This window comes from Arabidopsis lyrata, assembly GCF_000004255.2.
Source record: "Arabidopsis lyrata subsp. lyrata unplaced genomic scaffold ARALYscaffold_2, whole genome shotgun sequence".
Taxonomy (NCBI): domain Eukaryota; kingdom Viridiplantae; phylum Streptophyta; class Magnoliopsida; order Brassicales; family Brassicaceae; genus Arabidopsis; species Arabidopsis lyrata.
The window spans coordinates 1149409-1174508 of record NW_003302554.1 but is presented as its reverse complement, the minus strand read 5'-3'; the positions used below and the strand labels follow the sequence as shown (position 1 = coordinate 1174508).

General features: G+C 35.8%; 5 protein-coding genes and 2 pseudogenes across 6 annotated transcripts; 5 read left to right on the top strand and 2 right to left on the bottom strand.

The window, feature by feature from the left end:
- The first annotated feature begins 790 nt into the window (after positions 1-790).
- Positions 791-4082, top strand: LOC9324041 (phosphatidylinositol glycan anchor biosynthesis class U protein). 2 transcript variants are annotated; one of them, XM_021035976.1, is made up of 14 exons: positions 791-1002; positions 1090-1137; positions 1220-1280; positions 1387-1419; positions 1609-1733; positions 1908-2042; positions 2126-2202; positions 2281-2537; positions 2700-2756; positions 2851-3019; positions 3123-3180; positions 3257-3342; positions 3437-3493; positions 3682-4082. In XM_021035976.1, exons 1-14 carry the CDS (start codon positions 855-857, stop codon positions 3772-3774), a joined length of 1404 nt encoding a protein of 467 aa, XP_020891635.1. In that variant the 5' UTR covers positions 791-854; the 3' UTR covers positions 3775-4082. The 2 variants fall into 2 exon arrangements, with proteins under 2 accessions (XP_020891635.1, XP_020891636.1); XM_021035977.1 differs by lacking the exons at positions 791-1002; positions 1090-1137 and having other exon boundaries at positions 1223-1280; positions 1629-1733.
- A 606-nt stretch (positions 4083-4688) lies between these two features.
- LOC9322498 lies at positions 4689-10100 on the top strand (annotated as a pseudogene).
- A 63-nt stretch (positions 10101-10163) lies between these two features.
- LOC9324039 (RHOMBOID-like protein 2) lies at positions 10164-12487 on the bottom strand. Its single transcript, XM_002886385.2, has 4 exons — positions 11771-12487; positions 11288-11451; positions 11010-11173; positions 10164-10757 (listed from the first exon to the last, which is right to left on the bottom strand). The coding sequence occupies exons 1-4, from the start codon at positions 12043-12045 to the stop codon at positions 10407-10409; spliced, it is 954 nt and encodes a 317-aa protein (XP_002886431.1). The 5' UTR covers positions 12046-12487; the 3' UTR covers positions 10164-10406.
- Positions 12488-13608: 1121 nt separating this feature from the next.
- LOC110224248 lies at positions 13609-15888 on the top strand (annotated as a pseudogene).
- A 1726-nt stretch (positions 15889-17614) lies between these two features.
- LOC9324038 (indole glucosinolate O-methyltransferase 4) lies at positions 17615-19186 on the top strand. Its single transcript, XM_002887929.2, has 4 exons — positions 17615-18181; positions 18259-18569; positions 18649-18713; positions 18794-19186. Exons 1-4 carry the CDS (start codon positions 17712-17714, stop codon positions 19091-19093), a joined length of 1146 nt encoding a protein of 381 aa, XP_002887975.1. The 5' UTR covers positions 17615-17711; the 3' UTR covers positions 19094-19186.
- A 2145-nt stretch (positions 19187-21331) lies between these two features.
- On the top strand, positions 21332-22943 carry LOC9322497 (indole glucosinolate O-methyltransferase 4). The gene is made up of 4 exons (XM_002887928.2): positions 21332-21882; positions 21971-22281; positions 22370-22434; positions 22509-22943. The coding sequence occupies exons 1-4, from the start codon at positions 21413-21415 to the stop codon at positions 22806-22808; spliced, it is 1146 nt and encodes a 381-aa protein (XP_002887974.1). The 5' UTR covers positions 21332-21412; the 3' UTR covers positions 22809-22943.
- A 31-nt stretch (positions 22944-22974) lies between these two features.
- On the bottom strand, positions 22975-25063 carry LOC9324037 (replication factor C subunit 2). Its single transcript, XM_002886384.2, has 7 exons — positions 24797-25063; positions 24400-24506; positions 24188-24289; positions 23875-24070; positions 23656-23784; positions 23361-23555; positions 22975-23290 (listed from the first exon to the last, which is right to left on the bottom strand). The coding sequence occupies exons 1-7, from the start codon at positions 24959-24961 to the stop codon at positions 23180-23182; spliced, it is 1005 nt and encodes a 334-aa protein (XP_002886430.1). The 5' UTR covers positions 24962-25063; the 3' UTR covers positions 22975-23179.
- Between the last annotated feature and the right edge of the window lie 37 nt (positions 25064-25100).

Genomic DNA, 25100 nt, shown 5'->3' with positions numbered 1-25100 from the left:
TTTCACCTGTGGTATACTCTCCCGTTTTAGATAATTGTAGAAATTAAGAAAAGATCCGAATGACTCAATTTCGGGTCATAATAAAAAAAAAACGACCTGATTAATTGCGCAATTTGTTTTTCAAAAATGTTAATATAAATTGCACACATACTTTTTTTCTTCATCAACTGAGTAATATATGTCCGTTTAAAAATAATTTGAATCATAACATATGCAGAAAAAACTAAAATTTACTATATGTATATATTATAATAATTCAAAATAATTTAAATATAACATCAAATAAAAGTGAAATGAGAATCATATATTTATGTTTAAATTAATTAGAGAGATTTTAGGAAATTCGCTCAAATTTGTTATATTAGCATTAAATCATCAGATTTGATTTCCTTATCTATAAAAATTGTAAAGAATATACCATAAATTAAGAGTTTAGATATAATAATTAGTTGAGAAATATATATATTTTAGATTTTATTAATTAATTTCGTTTTTGAAAAGTCGTAGTTGATTTCTTTTTTGGAAAATCGCATTTAAAAGAATCTGAGAGTTTTGATTGGCCAGTGAGTCGGGTCAAAAAATCTAATCGGGTCAAAATCTCACTAAAAATCCGACCCGATTGGCTTTGAGCAAATTTGTACTTCAAAAATGTTAAGTAGATTAAACGAACCGAAATCAAACCGAGCTATAAATGGATTTACTATGGTTTCAGATCTTTAACCGAAAAAATCGAACCGGAACCAAACCTTAAGCAGATTGCTACTTCTAAAGCCTAATATCAATACGTCGTCGTTTCATCTGAGTCGTCTCTCTTCACTCGCCGGAGAGAGAGAAGAACAAAAGACGACGGAGAAATGGCGGAGGGGCAGAAGAAGCTATGCCGTTTCTGGATTTGGGCTTTATCTTCCGTTGCTTTCCGATTGATCTTGATCTCCTTCCCGGGAAATCTCAATCTCTCTTCCCGTCCGGAGGTCTCTACCCCTCTCACCAGCATTCGCCGCCGTATCTCCTCTCTCTCTCACTCCCTCATTAGCTCTCTAAGATCTAGAATTCAGCTAACATTTCTTCGTTTTGTATGAACATTTTCAGTTGCTGAAGGTTATTGGTTGAAGCAAGCATCAATGTCACCATACGCAGGTCTATCTTAAGATTTGATCCTCTGTAATTTTGAATTCTTAGGCTATTATTCGAAGCTGAAATTGTACTTGTGTTTGAGCAGGATCTATGTATCATGGCTCACCATTGCTGCTCTCGGTTCTTGGACCTCTCACAGTTCAGAGGTAGTGACTATAATCTTAGGTTTTGTGATTTGTTGAGCTTGAACCATATGAAAACAATAGTTTGTTCCTTCTGAGTTTAATTGGAAGACAATTTGGGTGTTTGCAGGATTAAAGGGCAACCAAGTCATCTCTTGTGCAGGTACTTTTTGATTTGAGCTGGTTTAAAATCTTAGGTAGGATTAGATTGTGAGTGTAATAGATCTTGATAAGCTGTTTCTATATGGGGACAAGAAGTGTGAATATGGAAAAGAGATGATCTTTCAATGTTTTAGTATTCATCAAGAACTTTATAGTCATGCCGTTGATACCAACATTCTCTTGGATACAGCTTGGTTTTTGTTATTGCAGATATATTAAGTGCGATGCTTCTTCGAGGTATTGGTCAGAAACTTCAGATGGCTTATGGACTGAATGCGAGGCTACTTGGCTTTCTTAAGTCATCAAGGGATAAAGGTAAATTTAAGTCATTTGTTGAATCCAATATGTCATCTATCTTATTTCTACTCTTTTGATGAAACACAAATGTATTATCTGCTCATTGAGATTGAAGCAGAGAGGAACTCTCTTTTCTTGTAACTATTTACTTGATGACAAAGATTTATCTCTCCCTTATCGTTGTCTCCTCAGTGATCCTACCTTGTGGTGATATTGCTGCTCTTGTGTATTTGTGGAACCCTTTCACGATAGTTTCTTGTGTGGGCTTATCAACTTCTCCCATTGAAAACCTGGCTGTCATACTGGCGCTTTTTGGAGCAGTTACCCGTAAGAAGATGATGATACTTGCAAAAATTTGATTTTTCAATAGTTTCTCGACATTCTATAACTGATGTTTTCTACCCATACAGGACGAGTTCCTCTGGCTGCATTTGGCTTAGTCATTGCCACCCATTTATCTCTTTATCCTGCTACTCTGATAATTCCAGTATGTAATCATTTCTTATTTTATGTTTTTCACGTTTCTCAAATTAAACAAATTCTAATTGCTCGTGTTTTCCCACAGATAATCTTTCTATTGGGATGTGGTTTGGATGCTCCTCCTATTAAATTGTTCCTTCAGACCAGGAGTGTAGAAAATGAGGAGACTTCAACATCTACTGTTTCTAAACAAGCCAAGTTGAAACAGACAATGCGCATTCCTTTCTTATGGAAAACAGTTGCTCATTTCTTGTTCTGGGTACTTCTGTGGTCGCTCTATGTGTTGGTCTTATGTGCTTTATCACTGAATAAATATGGTGGGCTTGAGGAGATGTTCAAGAGGTATCCCCTAACTTAGAAACATTAATTATACCGCTGTAGGATTAGTTTCCGTTAGCCATAAAGTCTCTATAACTTAGATTCCTACTCATATCATTACATATCAAGTACTTGCAACATAGTCGTTAGGCGTTTTGATATTTGTGTCTTTGCCTCCTATTGTAGGACGTATGGTTTCATTCTCAGTATTGAAGATCTTTCACCAAACATTGGAGTCTTTTGGTAAGTATAATAAGGTCATATCATTGGTGATGAATAAGGGATCCCTTTTTTTATGAAAAAACTATTCAGTGTTCGTTTTAAATCTTGCTTTCAGGTACTTCTTTGCAGAAGTCTTCGACTTCTTCAGAAACTTTTTCCTGATAGTTTTCCACGTAAATATTCTGTTCATGTTACTGCCCTTAGCCATACGGTTGAAACACCGGCCATGCTTCCTAGCTTTCATATACTTAGCAATCTCCTCGATTCTTAAATCTTATCCTTCAGTAAGTAGTTGAATTCACTGTGCACTATATGTTATCTTTTTTCCGAGGAATTATATTCATAAATGTTAACAATGCTTTATATCATTCGACTTACTCTCACTAGGTCGGAGATTCGGCGTTATACTTGAGCTTATGGGCATTGTTTGTCAATGAGTTAATAGGTAAAAGCAAAAGCTTCACATTTTCTTTCGCATTGTTTAGTCTATGCATAAAAACTCTGCTTTTTGTTTCACATAGATATGAAGTTCTCATTCTTCCTCTTCTGTGGATATCTTGGGATTTCTCTCCTAAGCCCTGTGATGCACAATCTCTGGATATGGCGGGTAAGCTTCAACTCAAATATATAGCCCAACTCTTCACAACAGTTGCAAGAAAAATGTTCCAGTGATCACAAATACTTGTAATTTTTTGTTACAGGGAACCGGAAACGCAAATTTCTACTTTGGAAACGCTATCGGCTACGCATGCTTTCAGGTAAAATATAGGCATGGATCCATGTCAAAAGTCATTATTCTATTCAGTATTTGGAGTTTATATTCATAGAGTGCACAATTTGATATCAACCGGAGGATGATGAGATCATCAGTTTTTGATCAAAGAATGTTGTAGTTTTGGGTTATCTTGACCAAAACCGGCTTACGGGTTTCTGCGGTTCTTTACAGATCGTTTTCGTGGTTGAGAGCGTAAGCGCAATGCTAAACCATGACAGGGCGCTGAAGAGATCTAACTCAAACCATCAAGAAGTCAAGAGCTAAGCCATTGAAGGTCATTGCGCCACTTTTCTATTACACGTAAAGAAAAGAGTTCGGTCTTTAGCTTAACTTTGGGCACATGTTGATCTGTGTGAGTCACTTTTCTTTGTTTGAGAACATCATATAAATGACAAATCTCCTGTGCCTTGCCATTAGAGTAACAATTAATTTGTACTTTCTACCGAGAGGTTTTAAAGTTCTTGCTTTGATCAGCAAAGCACAAAATCATTATATTTTAAGTTAGATCGCATGTATATAAGGTATTGTTATTTGTGAATGGTGGAGTTTAAAGGCACCGTTTATGTCCCGTACTTTATCCTTATTCACTGCACCATTCAGGCCTATATGTAAATGACACACTCTGCAGGAAGGTTTTTGGGTGGTGTGTGGTCATTGTTTTCTTAAAGTCACCCATTCATCATAAATGATGAAGTGTGGTGCATTATTCATTTACTTGTAATATTAAAAAACTTGTAAAACCCACGTGGTACCAAAAAAAGAAAGAATAATAATATGCTAGGAACCTTTATTTTGTTATCTCCACTAGTCATGACCAAAATCAACCCGTAACTGTATTTTGGACTGTAACCCGATTGTTTCTAAACTGTAACCGGATCGTAATCGTATAGAACGGTTGAAAATATATGTTCAGTTCCATCTTGTAATATCTGAAATCTCCTAAAAATTATGCATTATTGCATGAAGCTGATGTATGGCATGATGCAGATCTTGTTAGTAGATATTGTTTTGAGTACTTGCCTCCTCTCTATTTAAGGAGTCATCGTATGGTTGAAGAAACATCCAACAATTCAGTTTCTATTCTCTTATTTGTCTTTTTCCTTTGGAACTGTTTTATTTGGTTGTCAAAGAACACAAATAAAAAAAAAAAGTTATTAGAAACCCTCTTATATATAGTGATGTTGTGGACATTGTGCATTTTGGTTTCTCTACTTGTGACAAGCATCACAAGTTGGGTTTACAATTGGAGGAACCCTAAATGTAGAGGGAAGCTTCCACCAGGTTCTATGGGCTTACCGCTTATTGGCGAGACGATCCATTTCTTTAAACCTTACACAACTTCAGACATTTAACCTTTTATAAAAGAGAGGGTTAAGAAGTGTGTGTTTTCTTCTTTCTTGCATACTTGTATTTGTCTACAAACCAAAGTTAAAATCCTATTAATATTCATGCAGGTATGGGCCAATCTTCAAGACCAACCTTGTGGGGAAACCAATTATTGTAACAACAGACCCTGGTTTTAGTTATTTTGTGTTCCAACAAGAAGGTAGATGTTTCCAGTGTTGGTATCCTGACACTTTCACTGAGATCTTTGGAAAAGCAGAATGTGGGATCATTACATGGGTTCATGCATAAGTACCTCAAGCACATGGTCTTGAGTCTATTTGGCCATGAAAGTCTCAAGAAGATGCTTCCTGAAATTGAACAAAGTGCATGTAACTGTTGAAGGTTGAGTCTCCGATTGAACCTGCAATTGAGAAAGAGAAGATGATTAAGAATCAAAAGAATTACAGTGAGGAGAAGAAGAAGAAGAAACTTGGTTGAAGAAGAAGAAAAGCGTCGAAGAAGAAGGGAGTCAAAGAAGAAGAAGAAAAGTCAACAAAAAGATTATGGGCTTAGGGTTGTTTTTAGTAATGGGCTCCGAATAAACTAAGGCCCAAATGAAAAGAAAGAGTGTGTTGTTGGAGTCTATGATGGAGTGGATTGCTTGTGTAAGTGAATCTAGATTGTAGAAGTAAGATGAGAGAGTAAGGGTAAGTGAGTAGCTACTAGCTAGTGAAAGAAAACTTGTATAAGTATGTGTATGTGTGTGTCCTTGTAATAAATGAAAGCATGAATGAAAAATCTTAAAAAAAAGAAAGAGAGAGTTTAAGAAAACCTGAGTAAAATTTGAGAATTGCAACATGGTATCAGAGACAGGTTTGATCTTGGAGCCTGTTCAAAGAAGAAGAAATAAGGAGGCAAAGAAGAAGCCGTAAGAAGAGAAGAGAAGAATGACACTTACCTTGCAATCTTCACAACTTGTTGCTGTTTTTGATGGACAGAACTATGAGTTCTGGGCAGCAAGAATGAAAACAACCTTGATGAACAAAGATCTGTGGGAGGTAGTAAAAGATGGAGTTCCAGATCCGGGATCTCAGTCACCAGAGACTCCAGGAGCAGACAAGACCAAAGAAGCTGCAAACTTGAAGGCACTCAAAGCTAAGGATACTGCTGCTCTTCAAATTCTTCAACATGGAGTGGCAGATGTGGTGTTTGACAAGATTCTCTCAGCAACCTCAGCACATCAAGCATGGAAGCTGCTAGAGCACTCCTATCAAGGTAATGAGAAAGTTAAAACTGTTAGACTTCAGTCTCTAAGAAGAGAGTTTGAGAATCTGAAAATGAAAGAAGGGGAAAAGGTTAAAGCTTACTCTGATAGGATTCAGGCTGTAGCAAATCAGATGAGGGCTCTAGGTGAAGGAAAATCAAACTTTGATTTAGTAGTGAAAATGCTGGCCTCTATGCCAAAGAGTTATGCTGGTCTGTCATCTTTAATGGAAGAAACAAAGGATCTAATGACAGTTACCTATGCTGAGCTAGTTGGATCTCTTGAGGCACATGAGAAGAAATTCTTTCCTGAGGATGAAGAAGAAGCAGAAGGAGCCTTCCATGCACATTTCCGAAATCTGAATGTGAAGAGCAAAAATAAGGAAAACCAAGGTCAGTCAAGTTACAGAGAAAAGAGGTGGTGTGATTACTGTAAAAGAGATAATCACAATGAAGATGTTTGCTGGCTCAAGAGTGGAAAAATCAGACCGAATTTTAACACAAACAGAGAAACCAGAAGCTGTTTCCGCTGTGGCAAGGTAGGTCATCTAATAAATGACTGCAAACTCAAGAATGGAGAACAAGCTCAAGTTACTCAAGAAGACAACGAAAAAGAAGAAGAAGAAGAAGAAACCTACCATATGTTCACAGCAAGACAAGAGGATGAAGAAACACTAGAAGAAAATGTCTGGCTCATTGATAGTGGATGCACAAATCACATGACCTCACAGGAGAAACTGTTCATTAACCTCAACACAAGCTTCAATGTTCCTATCCATGTAGGTAATGGAGCTGTTCTGACCACAAAGGGAAAGGGAGACATTGAAATCATGACAAAGAAGGGCAAGAGAATGATCAAAGATGTTCTACTAGTTCCAAAGATTGCCAAAAATCTCTTGAGTGTCTCTCAAATGATTGAGAATGATTATGAAGTTAACTTTGATCAAAATGGTTGTACCATTCATGATCCCGCTGGAAGGAAGATAGCTGAGGTGCCAATGATCAAAAAGAGTTATCATCTTAAGATGCCAGAGAATGAAGAAGCAACAATGGTTGCTGCAAAAGAAAAGGTGAAATCATGTTGTCAAGGAGCTGGAGACACTAAAATTGCAAATCAAAAAACGCTGCAACCTTGGTGTACTAAGAAGAATGTTGAAAACAAAAACAAATCTGTGATGTATCAAGCTAAGAAGCATGGAGATAAAGCTGTGAAGGGAAAATCAGTGATTGAAGTTAAGAACCAGAGAAATTCTGAAACTGGAAAAGAAGAAAACAAAGTTAGAGAAGTCAAGGATGTGAGTCCAGAAAAAAATCTGAAGAAGATGGTGTTAAACAGAGACACGGTGGAGAAAATTGAAAGCTCACCTGAGATTAAGAGGGAGAAAAAGTGGACTAGAGAAGAAATCTGCAAAAGGAAGGCAGAGAATGATCAAGAGACAGAGACAGAGAAAAAGAAGCAAGCGTCAAAGTTCAAAGGGTTTGGAATTAAAAATTTGGAAACCATTTGCAAGGGTGAAATTAAAAACAAGGAAGAAGCAAAGGGATTACCTCCGGTTGGAAAAACGAACGTCATCAAGATTGGAGACATGAGCCTTCATCCAGATTATGCCATCAAGTTTGGCGACATAAATTTCCATCCTGATTATCTGCAAAAGAAGATCAAAGTGAGTCCAACTGAGAATGAAGCAAACGAGAACAAGACTGAGAAGAGAATTGTTCAAGAGGGAGCAACAAAAATTGAAAAGGGAAAAGCCGTTGAATCCACTGGGATTGAGAGCAAGAGGGAGACTGAGAAATCAAGCTCACCGATGACTTATGCCGACGTCTTGAAAAGCTCGCATCCGATCAAGCGAAAAGGAACCAGCAGTGGCGAAGGGAAGATATCAAGATTCAAAATCCTAACTTGGAATCGAGAGTTTCAATCGAAAACTCAAGAGGGAGTGTTGAAGGTTGAGTCTCCGATTGAACCTGCAATTGAGAAAGAGAAGATGATTAAGAATCAAAAGAATTACAGTGAGGAGAAGAAGAAGAAGAAACTTGGTTGAAGAAGAAGAAAAGCGTCGAAGAAGAAGGGAGTCAAAGAAGAAGAAGAAAAGTCAACAAAAAGATTATGGGCTTAGGGTTGTTTTTAGTAATGGGCTCCGAATAAACTAAGGCCCAAATGAAAAGAAAGAGTGTGTTGTTGGAGTCTATGATGGAGTGGATTGCTTGTGTAAGTGAATCTAGATTGTAGAAGTAAGATGAGAGAGTAAGGGTAAGTGAGTAGCTACTAGCTAGTGAAAGAAAACTTGTATAAGTATGTGTATGTGTGTGTCCTTGTAATAAATGAAAGCATGAATGAAAAATCTTAAAAAAAAGAAAGAGAGAGTTTAAGAAAACCTGAGTAAAATTTGAGAATTGCAACAGTAACAAGTTAGACCTCTGGTCAACTTAAAACTCAAATGAGCTGAAAGATTCAGTGGCAAGCGTGAGTCTCAAGGAACATACTTTCCACATCTGTTTAAAACACTATGAACTTTCTGAATTGCTAACATTATCACTTTATTTTTATCAGTTGATATTTGATCTCACCGCGAAAAAGTTGATAAGCCATGATACAGAGAAGTCCTCAGAGAATCTAAGGGAATACTTTGTTGCGTTCATCCACGGTTTGATCTCCTTCCCTATTGACATCCCAGGGACAGCTTATCACAAGTGCCTAAAGGTTATTACTTAGCCACAATTCATGGTTTCTTGTTAAGCAATTCATTGTATTCATGCTTAAAAATTGGTGATGCAGGGTAGGGAAAGTGCGATGAAAATGTTGAGGAATATGCTTCAAGAGCGGTGTGAGAAGCCAAGGGAGAATCCGAGTGACTTCTTTGATTATGTCATCGAAGAGCTTAAGAAAGAAGGCACAATTCTGACAGAAGCAATTGCACTAGACTTGATGTTTGCCTTGCTTTTTGCTAGCTTCGAAACAACTTCTCTTTCTTTAACATTAGCTATCAAGTTCCTCTCAGACAACCCTTCAGTCCTAAAACGTCTAACGGTCAGTAAATCGAAAAAAACAACTACTGTCTCTAACTCTAAGTAAGCTGATCATTGCCTAAAGTAAAAAAGATTTTTTTAGTCTTTATTAGGAAGAGCATGAGGAAATTTTGGGAAACCGTGAAGATGCTGACTCTGGACTTACATGGAAAGAATACAAATCAATGACTATACACATTTCAGGTATATGATCAAGTCTGTCAATATCCTAAAATTTATAATGTGTATTCTCATCTAACCAGATGTTAAATACTAACTTGCAGTTCATAAACGAAACAGTGAGATTAGCGAATATCGCTCCTGCAATCTTCAGGAAAGCCTTGAGAGATATCAAGTATAAAAGTATGATCAACAAAGCAAAAACACAATTATACACTTAAATTGATTCCACTTTTTATTATATATAATAACTTTGTAAATGGTTGCAGATGATATTATTCCAGCCAACTGGGCAGTGATGGTATGTCCTCCAGCTATACATTTGAATCCAAACATCTATGAAGATCCTCTTGTCTTCAATCCATCTAGATGGGAAGTGAGTTCATCAATATCTTCTACTCTTAGTTACCTATAAAGTGTTGGTAACAAGAACTAATCAAACTGGTGAAAACATAGGGATCAGAAACTACTAATGCATCGAAGAATTTCATGGCGTTTGGTGGCGGAATGTGATTCTGTATCGGAGCTGACTTCAGCAAAGTTCAAACTGCAGTATTCCTTCATAGCTTAGTCACAAAATACAGGTTTAATGAAACTACCTACTCTTTTCTTTCATCTTTTAAGTTATGACAAATAATGGTTCTTGATTTTGTAATTTTGTTTCTTGGATTTCATCAGATGGGAAGAAATTAGTGGAGGAAATATACTTCGAACTCCTGGATTGCAATTTCCAAATGGCTATCATGTTAAACTCAAGAAGAAAGAGATATAGAGAAAGTTAGAAGAATTTGAAGCAAAGGAAGAACAATCTACAAGACGTAAGATGCAAATACGAAGTGTGTACTATAAACCAAATTAAAGGAATTTATTTCCAATTTAAGCTAATTATGTTTTTACTTTAATAAAATTGTTTACTATTTATGTACTTAAAGATAGTTTGAGAAGTACGGTTTTTAAATGTATAATACACACTCTTTTGTCTCTATCCCCTTTTACACAAGACGGATTTTGTAATGTACATATATAAGTAATCAAAGGCTAGAGAGATCAAAGAGATTTAATGTTAACAAGAAGAACATATAAAAGCTTTTACTGTATAATGATGATGATGATGATGATTAGCAGGTCCATTTAGAAGTTGGGAAACAGCTGAGGTAATGACACCATTTGCAATGTTTGTTCCCATTCTCTCCTTTGAAAAGCATCACTGATGCAACTGTTAACCCAACCACAAGTAGAACCACTGCGACTACAAACAGCGCGTACTGGTACATGCTATACTTGCGTTTGGTACGTGAAGTGTTGGTGCGGGAAGCTTCCCAACCGTACTGTGGTCGAACAAGGAGGACAAAACCGAGACAGAATCCGGTTAAAAACCCTCCAATGTGTGCAAAGTTGTCAACCCGAGGAAGCATGCCTAGTGCTAAGTTGATTGCGATGATGAACAGAAGCGTGATCAGAGCAGCCGCCTGCCAAAAGAAGCCGTTAGAGAGGGCATATGTAAACCATACCCGGACCTAAAATTCTTAGACCAAAATGTGAAAGACTGATTGTTTAATCTGAGGAACCGAATTAAAGGCTCTCAACCAAACAGAATTATAAAAGATTTTTATTTGATTTCAGTTAACCAAAACCATACGGTGAAAATCGGATCGTCAACTCCTAGTGTACAATGCTAAATTTCAGGTTAAGGCGCGTTTAGTGGAAAGGGCATAAAGTACCTTGTTGGCGTAGATAGTCCAATTGGTGAGAAGTTCAGATAACATTGCTCCAAGAAGTCCGAAGAGAGCACCCGAAGCACCTACAGAAATACTTTCTTGAAGGAAAAGGGACGAAAGTATGCTTCCACCGAGACCAGATATTAAGTAGATCAGCCCGACTCTTACTGCACGGTAATATTCGCTCGATAAAGATCAAATATTTCACTTGACGATTAAACTAAAGAGAGTCTAAAACTTGATTGAAAAAAGAGTGTTTGTTCATAAAGGTAAAGACTTACTGAAGCCAAATTGCTGCTCAAGGCGGATACCGATGAAGATCAAACTCAACATATTTGTAAGAAGATGAATGATACCAGCGTGAAGCCACATACAAGAGAGAAGTCTCCATCCTTGATGTTCATGTACTACTTTCCTCCATTCCAATGCTCCCATTTTCTCCAATCTGATACAAGAATCCGAGTAAAAAACCCATCACTATAAATAATCATTCATAGAATCGTAATTCCAAAATTTCCAATTGGATCCCACAAGTTGCTTAGTCCAAAACAAGAACATAAAAGTCTTCAATTGGGTTTATCAATCAAGAAATCCTAACCAAGCTAAATACATAATTCCAGAAGAAAAATGAAAACTTTGAGCTCAATTTCCAAAGAACAGACAATAGTGATCAGATTCAATTGCAAATTGGACTCCCCAAAGTTTGAGACTTTTGAGATACCCAGAAGATGAAACTTGAATCTCGAGCTTAAAGTAAAACTTACGTAGAAGAAGAAGGACCAAAGAGAGGATTCTCTTTAAGTGGTTGAAACGAGAATCTTCCAAGGAATCTAGCAACACACTCTTTGTTAGCTCCGGTGATTTTCTTAGGACAATCATTAACGAACATAACAGCAATAAAGACAGCGAGATTCGCTACTACAATAGCCGGAATCAGCCATGAAGTCCAATGAGTTTCACCGGAAGACTCATCGTAGAAATAATTGCTATTAGCTCCTCTGTTTTTCTTCCCTCCTCTTTCCACATCTCTGTTCGCCATTACTCTGTTTCTCTCTATCTCTGTTTCTTATCACAAAACCTCAGGAACTATGTGGTTGTTAAATAAAAATCGAAACTTGGATTAAACGGATCAAATACGAAATTCAGGAGAAGTAGCTTGGAAGAAAGAGGATTTGAAGGAAGAAGAGATTGAGACAGAGTATCAGTAATCGGAGAGAATTAGGGAAAAAAAAGTTGTAACCTTTAAAATAAAATTAAAAAAAAAAACGCTTTTTTAAGAATTTTAACCGTTGAATTGATGTTGAAAAAGTTAGTGCGATTATTATTTTTATGGAATTCTATTAAATTATCTTTATCGATGTGTGTAGTGTAGATTAATAAAAGTAAAGAAAGAGTTTTGGTGTTGTGTCAATGGCGAGTTAGGCGGTGGTGCCAGCTCCTCCTCTCCTAGGTTTTACAAGTTTTTTTTTTTTTTTGAGTGCACAAAAAAACAACTAAAACCTCCGACAAAATTACAAAATATCAAACTTGAAAAGAAGATATTTTGTAAAAAGAAAAAAAAAAGAGAAGATAAATCTTGTTTCTTCTATTTTTTTTTTGGCATTTAAGATAAAATCTTGTATATAAAGTAGTGGTATTATTATTATGTGTTATTTGTATTCAATATCGTAAGATATTTATTATTTAAATATTTTCTTAGAAGAAAAACTATACTATATAGCAAAAAGTTTTATGGATTTTTTTGCTAAAAAACAATATTAGATTTAAAAATTATTAGAGCATCTCCAATGCGTCTAAAATAGAGTTTCCTCTAAAATAGAAGAGAGAGACAATGAATTACTGTATATATTGTCGAACTTTTATTACACTGAGGAACAAATTCAAATGAAATTGAATCCAACAAAGGATTAACTCTCTAATGTCACTAACAATCGCTTGAATGTTATTGTCGGTCTTCAAGGAATTCATGATCAGGCCTTAAATGGACTTCGTTACAGCATATTTCAATGGCGTATAAAATTTTATAGGTATAGGTAGAGTTGGAGAATTTTGAAGATTGGATGGAATATAATTTTGGTGATGGCTTTAGGGAACATTGTATGGTTTATGATCTTTTCATTACTCCGCGCATCTAGAACATTGAAGTTTGTTACCATATCAATGAAGTTAATAAATAAAAATAAGTATTAAAATAAACTTTAAAGATGTTATTATTACTATAACCAAATTTTTCTCACAAAAGCGTATGGAAGCCATGTGTCCAACGAAACTCGTGTTTAATGTTCTAAACTAATTGCACTCACATTCATTTATCATTAAGACTTTAGTTTTGTTAACATTCGATTAGAAAAATGATAATATGACCAAACTTGTATTTGTATCTATGCATATACAAGTGGAACCAACTAGATAGTAGATAGATCTTTACAATCCAAGTAGTAATAAATTGGTAAGGTCCACGCGGTTTCACCTTAATTAGAAAGAGACATGTCAGCAATAAATAAATAAAAAAATTAGACAAATATTATAGAACCCAATTATATTAGGACAAAACCCAATGATAAAATATAAAACCAAACCGGTGATAAAAATTGTTAAAATTGGAAATGATAAGATGAAATCTTGACCATCAAAATGATCCAACGGCGGTACACAAATGAATGAAATCAGTCACTCGCGAGTATCTTCTCTGTTTGGGTTCATAGAACCTTTGCTCTCTCTTTCTCCAAAAGGGTTCATCATTTAGGGTTTATACAAGTTTAGTAATTCCGAGTCACTGATTTAGAAAAAACCCCAATCAGATGAAGGTGAGGAGATTGTTTGCGATTACATCGACGGGAAACAGATTTGCTCATCGGAGTCTTCTCGGAAAAGGTAATCCTGGAGTTGCTCCTCCTTCCTTTAGCCATTGCATTTTCTGGGAACGAGCTTTTTCTGTTGGTTACAGAGAGAAACTGAGTAGAAATGTGCTGAGTGATTTAAAATTAGATGAAGCTGTTGATCTGTTCAGTGACATGGTCAAGTCTCGTCCTTTCCCTTCCATTGTTGAGTTCAGTAAATCTTTACACTTACAGTATTTTGATTAACTGTTTTTGTCGACGCTCTCAACTCTCTCTTGCTTTAGCTATTCTTGGCAAGATGATGAAACTCGGTTATGAGCCAAATCTAGTCACGCTTAACTCGATACTCCATGGATTCTGTCAAATGTTGGAAATGGGAGATCAACTTGGTACTACTCTAGTCCATGGACTTTTTCTCCACAGCAAAGCTTCAGAAGCAGTGGCGTTAGTTGATCAAATGGTTGTAAAAGGCTGTCAACCAGATATGGTTACTTACAGTGCTGTAGTTAATGGATTATGTAAGAGAGGTGATATTGATTTGACTTTGAGTTTGTTGAAGAAGATGGAGAAAGGGAAAATAGAGCCAAATGTTATAATCTACAACACAGTTATCGATGGTCTCTGCAAATACAAACATGTGAATGATGCACGCAACCTATTCAATGAAATGGAGAACAAAGGAATTAGACCAAATGTTTTTACCTATAACTCCCTTATAAGCTGCCTTTGTAATTACGGAAGATGGAGTGATGCCTCTCGACTGCTGAGCGATATGATCGAGAGGAGAATCAACCCCAATGTAGTTACTTTTAATGCACTGATTGATGCGTTTGTGAAAGAAGGGAAGTTTGTAGAGGTGGACAAATTATATGAGGAGATGATCCGAAGGTCATTAGATCCTGATATTTTCACCTACAATTCTTTGATCAATGGGTTTTGTATGCGTCATCGCCTAGACGAGGCCAAGCAGATGTTTGAGTTCATGGTTAGCAAGGACTGTTTCCCAGATGTAGTGACTTATACTACTCTTATAAAGGGATTTTGCAAATCTAAGAAGGTAGAAGATGGTATGGTACTTTTCCGCGAGATCTCCCGAAGAGGATTGGTTGGAAACACATTCACTTACAACACACTAATCCAAGGGTTTTTTCAAGCTGGAGATTGTGAGAGTGCCCAGAAAGTATACAAAGAGATGGAATCTGTCGATGTGCCTATAGATATTATGACATACAACATTTTGTTACATGGACTTTGTAATAACGGGAACCTAGAGAAGGCAGTGGTGGTATTCGAGTATATGCAAAAGAGTGAAATGAAACTCAAAATATTCACATATACTATAATGATTGATGGGATGTGCAAGGCTGGGCAGGTGGAAGATGGTTGGGATTTCTTTTGTAGCTTCAGCAATAAGGGAGTGAAGCCTAATGTTGTAACATACAATACAATGATCTCAGGCTTGTGTAGTAAACGCCTACTACAAGAAGCAGATGCCTTGTTTAGAGAAATGAAAGTAGATGGTCCCCTCCCAAGTAGCGGCACCTATAATACGCTTATCAGAGCACACCTAAGAGATGGTGACAAAGCAGGATCGGCAGAACTCATCAAAGAAATGAGGAGTTGCGGGTTTGCTGGAGATGCTTCAACCATTAGCTTGATGACAAATATGTTAAATGATGGGAGATTGGACAAAAGCTTTCTCAAGATGCTTTCTTAAAACAGTTAATCCTCGAGAGAAGAGGAGTGTGAGGTGAATCAAGTATTTATGTTGCTATACTCTGTTTACTTCTTAAGCTACATGTGTGTATTTGGTTGCTGTCGTGTGTAAGCTTCATAAAGATGACTGATTCTTTGCTTTGTGTATTTCATTGTTAGGTTAACACACACGAGATCAATGGTGAGCATCAGAAGAAGATCTCAGACGTGTCATTATTATGGTTTTACTGTAGTAGATTTTGTTTTTAACCAAACGTATTTTATAACTCTTGTTTTGATTGATTTCTAGTTCCTTTTGGTTCAAATAAATAACTTGATTTGGTTTCTTTTTGTCTATACAATTTATAGTGAACCGGTTACAGATTTATTCATTCAATTGCTTTGTTGAATTCTTGTTTTGGGGGATTCAGCCAAGAAAGATCTACTAGAAGTTCCCACACAGAACTTATCTAAAATATAATATTTTTGAATAATTTGTACTCCCTCCGTTTTAGTTTAGTTGTCATTTTAGGATTTAAATTTTGTTTCATAATAGTTGTCGTTTTAGGTTTTCAATGCAAATGTTTTGTAAAAATTCCACTTTTATCTCTATTGTTTTAATGTTTTGACCAATGAAAAAATTATAAAATATCTTAATAAAGGGTAAAACATAACATTTAATGGTTTTCTTAATTTGTGTGAAAAAACCTTAAACGACAACTAAAACGAAACGGATGGAGTATTAGATTGATAACCACTGCCGACACCTCGAGATAAAGTTTTAACATCATTTATATTTGTTAGTTACCTCGAGATAAAGTGTATATGTTAATCCAGTATAAAAAGCATCTTGTTCGTCGTCATCATTCACTTTCTCGTGTTAGCTTAGAACTTTGAACATTAGTTTTAATCCGCGGTTTTCATTTAATAATATAATTAAATTGTTGTTTTATCAACCAAAAAAAATATATATGACAACAATATTTTTGTATCTTTCATTTTTAATAATATAAAACTAGTAATATATAAATTAATACCTAAATGCGTTAATTGAACCCAAAAAACTAATATTAAACTTCAAAATGCGTTAATTGAACACTTCTAGTTCGATTATACTGTAATATATCTTTTGCTATTTTTAATTTATCGATTGTAATCTTCTTGATTTTTTTGTGCTAATCTTATAATTAATCAGTTATAAAAATGATTGGTTTCTTCAGTAACTTAAAAAATAAAAAAATCTTAACTTTAATAATATAATAATATAAAATATTTTTTTAGTGTAAGATTTGGTGTTGTGGTTACAGATAGAGGAAAACCTATTTGTCCATTTTACTAAATGTTGATTTCGATTTCTTATTTGTGGTTTGGATTATAGTTTTTGGTTTATGGATTTTTTTTTTTTGGTTTACGGTTTTTAGATTTTGTAAAAAATAAAAAATGGAAAATGGAAAGAAAAAGTCAAATCACATTAAAAAGTGAGAAACCCACAAAACATAGATTTTAGATTTTTTTTGAAAATTGACAAAAACTATCAAAATCTAGATTCCCTATCTTTTAGGAAATCCATTTTTTTCATAATCTTGATTGGCTAAAGTAGATTTTTGTAAAAAATTAAACCAAAAACAACTTTAAAATCTACAACCATTCAAGGCCTAAATTTAGTATGATTATAACACCAAATTTGGTGTTGTGGTTGGAGTTGTTCTTAACTCATACCAAACCTATTTGTCCATTTTATTAAATGTTGATTCGATTTCTTACCGTACCTTTGCATACATTATTGAATGTGATTTTCTTTTTAAAGTTTGCAAGCAACAGATTCAGTAGCTAACCATATTCAAGTTTAATTTTATGACATACACACTCAATTTGGAAAGTTGTACTGATGAACGCACAATAAAATGAAAACAAATAAATCTCTACATATTTCGTACATCAAATTATATTTAGAAGATCATTTTAAATACTACTCGAATGTTAATTTCTAAAAAATAAAAAAACGTGTAATATTTTCATTAATTAAATATTTAGCTATAAAAATATCAAGGATAATGTTGCTGAGGGTTCTCCGTATAAAATGACACTAGTATGAACGTTGAAACCAACTTTCTCTTAACATCCATACCTTTATTACCTATCCTTCTCAATTTTTCAACCAACAATAACAATGGCGAACCATATTCAACATTCCTTGACCACCATTCCTAAACCGGATCTAATCAAAGAAGAACAACGTTTTGACGAAGATACGGTGAGTTTGCAAGCGGAGAGGATCTTGCATGCCACGGCCTTCCCCATGGTTCTCAAAACCGCTTTGGAGCTTGGCATTATCGACATGATCACTTCTGTAGATGACGGCGTGTGGCTCTCGCCTTCTGAGATAGCTTTTGGTCTCCCAACCAAGCCCACCAATCCGGAGGCACCGGTATTACTGGACCGGATGCTGGTTTTACTAGCCAGCCACTCAATCTTGAAGTACCGTACGGTAGAAACCGGAGAGAACATTGGAAGTAGAAAGACTGAGAGGGTCTATGCATCTGAACCGGTTTGCAAGTTTTTCTTGAACCGCGGAGATGGCTCGGGGTCTCTCGCCACTTTGTTCATGGTATTCCAAAGCGAAGGCTGTATGAAGACTTGGTACGTTCATTATTCACAAAATGTGCTATATATATAAACGTAAAGTCAACTAAAAATGAATAATTTATTTTTCCTAGGGCACATCTCAAAGATGTGATATTAGAAGGAAAGGATGCATTCAGCTTTGCTCATGGCATGAGGATTTTCGAATACATTGGTTCGAACGAACAACTCGCTGAGATGTTTAACCGGGCAATGTCGGAAGCTTCCACATTGATTATGAAGAAGGTTTTAAAAGTTTACAAAGGATTCGAAGATGTAAATACTTTGGTGGATGTGGGAGGAGGAATTGGAACCGTCATAGGTCTAGTGACTTCCAAGTATCCTCATATTACAGGCATCAATTTCGATCTAGCATCGATTTTAGTCCATGCTCATCTTTATAAAGGTATACCGTGAAGTGATAAAACTAGCAAGTTACAGCTCTTATTTCTCAATATTACTTCATTAAAATCGGTTATAAATAGGAGTGGAGCATGTTTCGGGAGATATGTTTAAAGAAATTCCAAAAGGAGATGCCATCTTCATGAAGGTAAGTGCCTATTACTACGTATATAACTCCTTAGTCAACCATATAGTAACTAGAAAATGAAATGGATAAATGATTGACAGTGGATTCTACATGATTGGACTGACGAAGATTGTGTAAAGATTCTAAAAAATTGTTGGAAAAGTCTATCCGAGAAAGGAAAAGTGATAATAGTCGAGATGGTTACGCCGGAGGAACCAAAGATCAACGACGTTTCTTCTAACGTTGTGTTAGCCATGGACATGTTGATGTTAACACAATGCTCAGGTGGTAAGGAGAGGACTCTTTCACAATTTGAGACTCTAGCCTCTGATTCTGGTTTTCTTCGTTGTGAAATCATTTGTCATGCCTTCTCATATAGCGTTATCGAATTACACAAATAGGTTCAACATTTTACCAACAAAATCTCTGATTCATCTGTAATAACAATAGGTTCCTCTCTATCATCAATAACAAATACTATCTTTATTTCCCAATTATTGTTGTTTTCGATTTTTTTCACACATTTAAAAGTTTTTAAGTTTATCTTATACCTTTAATACATTTATGAATTTCTACTCCATTAATAAGCTGAAAGATTATAGATAAAATTAGAAATTTATCATAAAATGATGCATTGAAATTATAAAAGGGCATTCTTAGTGTTAAAAAGACAAATTCTATAACAATCCTTCTTATGAAAAATATAATTCCATGGTTACACATATATTGACTACAAAATGAAATGATTCATTTTAAACGACAGTGGATAGTACATGATTTGGGCCGATGAAGATTGTGTAAAAATTCTAAAAAAATTGTTGGAAAAGTCTTTCTGAAAAAGGAAAAGTGATATTTGTCGACAGGATTACGCCGGTGGAACCAAAGATGAACGACTCTTCTTTTAACATTGTGTTTGCTATGGACATGCAGTTTGTGTTAGCACAATGCTTGGGTTTTATTCGTTGTGAAATCATATATGTCATGCTTTCTCATATAGTGTTATCGAATTACAAAAATAGGTTTATTATTTTACCAACAAAACTACGAGTGGTTTAGTTTTTATTTTGTGGAGAGTGGAGACTAACATTGACCTTTTTCGTTTGTAATGGTTGGTTCTTTCTTGTGTGTAATATTGTTTGTGTATTGCGCTGTTCATTTGTTCCGATTGTTTTTCGTATGTGAGTACGTACTATCGGCAAAAGTAACATGATATTTGTTAATCCCGTAGGAAATTCATGTTTTATTGTCCATTATTTTGTATATAAAATAGTAGAATTTGATTTTTGCATTGTTTGACTTCCTAGTAGAATTTGGTTATATAGTGCATATTCTCTAAATCTATGCTTTCTAAGGTGAAAAACATGCGCCCATATGGACATAATTAAATGTGGCTATTTAAGTGGCACACAAGTTGAAAAAAAAAAACAAATAGGCACTGCAAAAGTTATCCAGAGGGCGAATTGTTTGGCGATCTATTGACCATGCATTTCGATTTTTTTTATTAATTGGTTAAAGTATGGAGCTACATGTTATAAGTGGGGGGCAGATGCCCCGGGTAAATTTTGATTAATTAGTGCAAATTGTTAAGACTTTACATAGATGTCAATATATCACCAAACAATTACCCCTTTTAGTTTTATATACGTTGGATTTGCAGTGCCAATCAGAGCCGGTCCGGAGGGCAAGCAAGTGAAGCCATCGCTTAGGGTCTCACATTATAAAATATTTTTTTTGGGAGAATTTTTTTTTTTACATTAACAAAAAGGCCTAAATTTTTAGTTATGCGTAGGGTATCAAAGAAAATTTTGAAACTTTGGACCGGCCCTGGTGCCAATGACCACATAGCTGAAGATGTGATCCAACTCCATCACAGATTCTAAAGACAGATTTAGAAAGTGTCTTGCTCACCAAGAGGTTTATAGGAGACTCCTAATTGAAATACTTTCTACACGTATGCCCACTTATATCACTAAAACTTGGTTGTTTGTTGAACATTCATTAACACATACCAAGCCTATTTCTCCATTTTCTTAAATGTTGATTTCGATTTCGTACCTACCTTTACATACATTATTGAATGTGTATCTTAAGTTGTAATCAACGGATTCAGTAGCTACCAATACCATATTCAAATTTGTTTTCATTCCTTTAAAACAAAATGTAATTTACCGAATACAATCGGTAACGTACGGTCGATTCAGAATTTTTTCATGTTGTTCCCTAGTTTAGTTCAGTTTCATTCGCTTGTTATCTTAAAAGTGTCCTCAAACCAAAACAAAAATAGTTGCATCAATGAATCCATCAAAGCATATAAATTCACATTTTCTTAAAATGGAGTGTTAATTAATGTTAGACTATATTGTACTGTGAAAAGATTAATCATAGATTATACTACTTAGTACTTACCAACAATTCACACTCAATGAGTATGATCACGACATTCACATTCAATTAGGAAAGTTGTACTGATGAACGCACACTAAAATTGAAAACAAATCTCTACATATTCTTCGTACACCTAAATCATTTAAAATATTACACGAATATTAATTCTACAATAAAAATACGTGTAATATTCTCATTAATTTAAATATTTAGCTATAAAATATTACGCATAATGTTGGTGAGCTTTCTCCGTATAAAAAGTGACAGTAAGTACGTTGAAACTTGAAACCAACTTTCTCTTACCATCTTTCTCAAATTTTTAACCAACAATAACAATGGCGAACCATATTCAACATTCCTTAACCACCATTCCTAAACCGGATTTAATCAAAGAAGAACAACGTTTTGATGAAGATACGGTGAGCTTGCAAGCGGAGAGGATCTTGCATGCCATGGCCTTCCCCATGGTTCTCAAAGCCGCTTTGGAGCTTGGCGTTATCGACATGATCACTTCTGTAGATGACGGCGTGTGGCTCTCGCCTTCTGAGATCGCTCTTGGCCTTCCAACCAAGCCGACCAATCCGGAGGCACCAGTATTGCTAGATCGGATGCTGGTTTTATTAGCCAGCCACTCAATCTTGAAGTACCGTACGGTAGAAAACGGAGAGGACATCGGAAGTAGAAAGACGGAGAGGGTCTATGCAGCTGAACCGGTTTGCACGTTTTTCTTGAACCGTGGAGATGGCTCGGGGTCTCTCGCCACTTTGTTCATGGTACTCCAAGGCGAAGTCTGTTTGAAGAGTTGGTACTTCCTACTTCATTATTCACAAAATACTCTATATATATATATATACTCGTAACGTTAACTAAAAATGATAATATATTTTTCCTAGGGCACATCTCAAAGATGTGATATTAGAAGGAAAAGATGCATTCAGCTCTGCTCATGGCATGAAGTTTTTCGAACACATTGGTTCGAATGAACAATTTGCTGAGATGTTTAACCACGCAATGTCGGAAGCTTCCAGATTAATTATGAAGAAGGTTTTAGAAGTTTACAAAGGATTCGAAGATGTAAATACTTTGGTGGATGTGGGAGGGGGAATTGGAACCGTCATAGGTCTAGTGACTTCCAAGTATCCTCATATTAAAGGCGTCAATTTCGATCTAGCATCGGTTTTAGTCCATGCTCCTCTTCATAAAGGTATACTAAGTAAGAAAATTAGCAAGTTATAACTCTTAAAATTATTTATCTTGCTCAATAGTACTTCATTAACATCGGTTATATCTAGGAGTGGAGCATGTTTCAGGAGATATGTTTAAAGAAATTCCAAAAGGAGATGCCATCTTCATGAAGGTAAGTACCTATTGCTACGTAAATAACTCCATAGTCAACCATATAGTAACTATATGAAATGAAATGATTGACAGTGGATACTACATGATTGGACTGACGAAGATTGTGTAAAGATTCTAAAAAACTGTTGGAAAAGTCTTTCCAATAAAGGAAAGGTGATAATAGTCGAGATGGTTACGCCAGTGGAACCAAAGATCAACGATATTTCTTCTAACGTTGTGTTAGCCATGGACATGTTGATGTTAACACAAAGCTCAGGTGGTAAGGAGAGGACTCTTTCACAATTTGAGACTCTAGCTTCTGATTCGGGTTTTCTTCGTTGTGAAATCATTTGTCATGTTTTCTCATATAGCGTTATCGAATTACACAAATAATTTCAACATTTTACCAATAAAATTCATCACTCATACTATATGGACTTTTTTTTCATATAATGTGTAAAATAGTTTGTGTATTGGTTCTTTTTCATTTGTGTGATTTAAACAAAATATAAAATAAATCCGCCGAAATCCAGATTTTCTATTTGTAAGAATACCGATATACCAAATTGGTTAGGATTAAGCTTCAAAGATAATATTCATAAACATTCACAAGCCATTCAAATCTAGAAAACAGAGTAAAGCAGCAAGGAAGTTCCAAGATCTATCCGAATTCTCAAACAACGAGGGTTAACCAAATCGGTTTAAACATAAACCAGTCAACGGTTCATCACTACAGATGAGTGGAAGACTGAAAGTTACCTAACTTAAGGTGCTTTCGCTGTTTCACGAGCAATGGATAATTTAGCCAGAAGACCACATAGCTGAAGATAAGATCCAACTCCATCACAGATTCTCATATGCGCAAATCCAGTTTCCTGAAGAAAAGCATTGGTGTTAGACAAAAGTTTGGATGTTTTGAGCTGTCAAGGAGAATTAGATGTATACCTTCATGAACTCAAGTTTCAGATACTCAGCCATATCGTAATTCTTTATTATACGGAAAAGCGTTGTGATAATGTCGGTTGGAGAGTAGCCCAAATCATAGAGTTGCTTTAAACCGTGACAAGCATCGTCAAACTTACTTTCCAGCACATTGCGAACAATGTTCTTGACATGAAGCGGGTGAGGCTGGTCACAGACCTGGAAAAGAGAAAGGGGAAGACAAGTAATGAGATCTTCGATTGATGATATGAAACTAATGTGTTTTATAAGCTCAGTGAATTAAGGTTTTGTTTCGAACCTTGAAGACGTTTTCTTGGTTGACAAACCGAAACCCGCTGAATGTGGCTTGCAAGTTGTTCAGAGCTTGCCTCATGTCACCATCAGCTGTAAAGATTATCGCCTCAAGGCCTTCGGGTACATACGGAACCTTGAGAGATTGAAAAACACAAGCAATTAGAATATTTTCAAAATTGCAGTAAGTAAACATGTGGAACGAAAGAAAAGTGGCAAACCATACATTCTCTGCTTCAACCACCACTAAAAGACGGCCTAGTATCTGCTGATCAGATAATCTAGAGAATCGAACCAAGGCACATCTACTCTGAATGGGCTCAATAATCTTGGATGACGTATTGCAAGCAAGTGCAAACCGTGTTGAGTTCGAATAGATTTCAATCGTTCTCCTCAATGCTTGTTGTGCTCCAGATGTCATGCTAATTTTACAAACCGCATTCAGAAAGACGCAATGAGTCAAAAAAAAAACTTGACTGGAACAATTCAACTTGAGAAGAAAGACTCAAGTAAAAGCCACAAACTTAGCAGCACTTAACCTGTCAGCTTCATCTAGAATGACAACCTTATGACGCCCTGGAGGAAGTGTTACTTTCTTCTGCGCAAACATCTTAATCTTGTTCCTAACAACATCAATACCCCTACAACCATAACAGAACACAATACCACACAGAATATATTTAACCAAACAACGAACGAAGAAGGAACAACATCCCATATGTAAAAAGATTGACCTCACATACGAACATACCTATCATCAGATGCGTTCAACTCCAGAACAGCCTCCTTATAATTCGGGCCAAGAAGCTCGTGAGCAAGAGCCAAAATGCTTGTGGTTTTACCTGTTCCAGGAGGACCCTAAGGATATACAACAGAAAAAAAAAAACACTAAATCATATATCAAGTCTCTCCACAAGTAAATACAAAACACAGAATCCACTTAGAAATCAAACTTACAATACACTTCATTAACTTTAACAGACATAGAAATTGATCAAAAACCCTAAAAATCCAAACTTTATCCTGAAATCTACACATGGCACAAACCCAAAATGCCCTAATTGAGAAAATTTTCATCAAACCTAAAACTTTTTCGCAAATTCGAGGAGGGTTAAATCAAAGAATGTCAATAGAAGAGTGAATCTCACGGAAAGGATTAGATTAGGCATGTTTCCGTCGCGAGCAATGACTTGAAGTCTGGAGACGGCGTCTTCGTTTCCAACGATATCAACTACTTTGCTCGGCCTGTATTTCTCCACCCATGGGTTATTGTATCCGCCGTCGGAAGAGGTTGAAGAAGAAGACGCCGCCATTATCAGTCGGAAGAGAAGGAGTCTCCGACCGGTGAGATTTGGGGGTTTTCTGGCTTGGAGGGAAAATTGGTGGAGGATCCGATTAAGGGTTTTACTTTTATTATACGATTAGTTTGCATTAAAGGGCCTACAAAAATAC

What these genes read in the sequence shown, in the direction of transcription:
- LOC9324041 (XM_021035976.1), top strand. Translation starts at nt 855, where the DNA reads ATGGCGGAGGGGCAGAAGAAGCTATGCCGTTTCTGGATTTGGGCTTTA. An exon ending in CTGCTACTCTGATAATTCCA is followed by an intron (nt 2,203 to 2,280) that starts GTATGTAATCAT and finishes GTTTTCCCACAG; the next exon opens with ATAATCTTTCTATTGGGATG. An exon ending in CTTGAGGAGATGTTCAAGAG is followed by an intron (nt 2,538 to 2,699) that starts GTATCCCCTAAC and finishes CTCCTATTGTAG; the next exon opens with GACGTATGGTTTCATTCTCA.
- LOC9324039 (XM_002886385.2), bottom strand. Translation starts at nt 12,045, where the DNA reads ATGGCGAACAGAGATGTGGAAAGAGGAGGGAAGAAAAACAGAGGAGCT. An exon ending in TGAGCAGCAATTTGGCTTCA is followed by an intron (nt 11,174 to 11,287) that starts GTAAGTCTTTAC and finishes ATTACCGTGCAG; the next exon opens with TAAGAGTCGGGCTGATCTAC. An exon ending in GGACTATCTACGCCAACAAG is followed by an intron (nt 10,758 to 11,009) that starts GTACTTTATGCC and finishes TTCTTTTGGCAG; the next exon opens with GCGGCTGCTCTGATCACGCT.
- LOC9324038 (XM_002887929.2), top strand. Translation starts at nt 17,712, where the DNA reads ATGGCGAACCATATTCAACATTCCTTGACCACCATTCCTAAACCGGAT. An exon ending in CCATGCTCATCTTTATAAAG is followed by an intron (nt 18,570 to 18,648) that starts GTATACCGTGAA and finishes GGTTATAAATAG; the next exon opens with GAGTGGAGCATGTTTCGGGA. An exon ending in GAGATGCCATCTTCATGAAG is followed by an intron (nt 18,714 to 18,793) that starts GTAAGTGCCTAT and finishes AATGATTGACAG; the next exon opens with TGGATTCTACATGATTGGAC.
- LOC9322497 (XM_002887928.2), top strand. Translation starts at nt 21,413, where the DNA reads ATGGCGAACCATATTCAACATTCCTTAACCACCATTCCTAAACCGGAT. An exon ending in CCATGCTCCTCTTCATAAAG is followed by an intron (nt 22,282 to 22,369) that starts GTATACTAAGTA and finishes GGTTATATCTAG; the next exon opens with GAGTGGAGCATGTTTCAGGA. An exon ending in GAGATGCCATCTTCATGAAG is followed by an intron (nt 22,435 to 22,508) that starts GTAAGTACCTAT and finishes AATGATTGACAG; the next exon opens with TGGATACTACATGATTGGAC.
- LOC9324037 (XM_002886384.2), bottom strand. Translation starts at nt 24,961, where the DNA reads ATGGCGGCGTCTTCTTCTTCAACCTCTTCCGACGGCGGATACAATAAC. An exon ending in TGCCTAATCTAATCCTTTCC is followed by an intron (nt 24,507 to 24,796) that starts GTGAGATTCACT and finishes GTATATCCTTAG; the next exon opens with GGTCCTCCTGGAACAGGTAA. An exon ending in TGAAACTTGAGTTCATGAAG is followed by an intron (nt 23,291 to 23,360) that starts GTATACATCTAA and finishes GCTTTTCTTCAG; the next exon opens with GAAACTGGATTTGCGCATAT.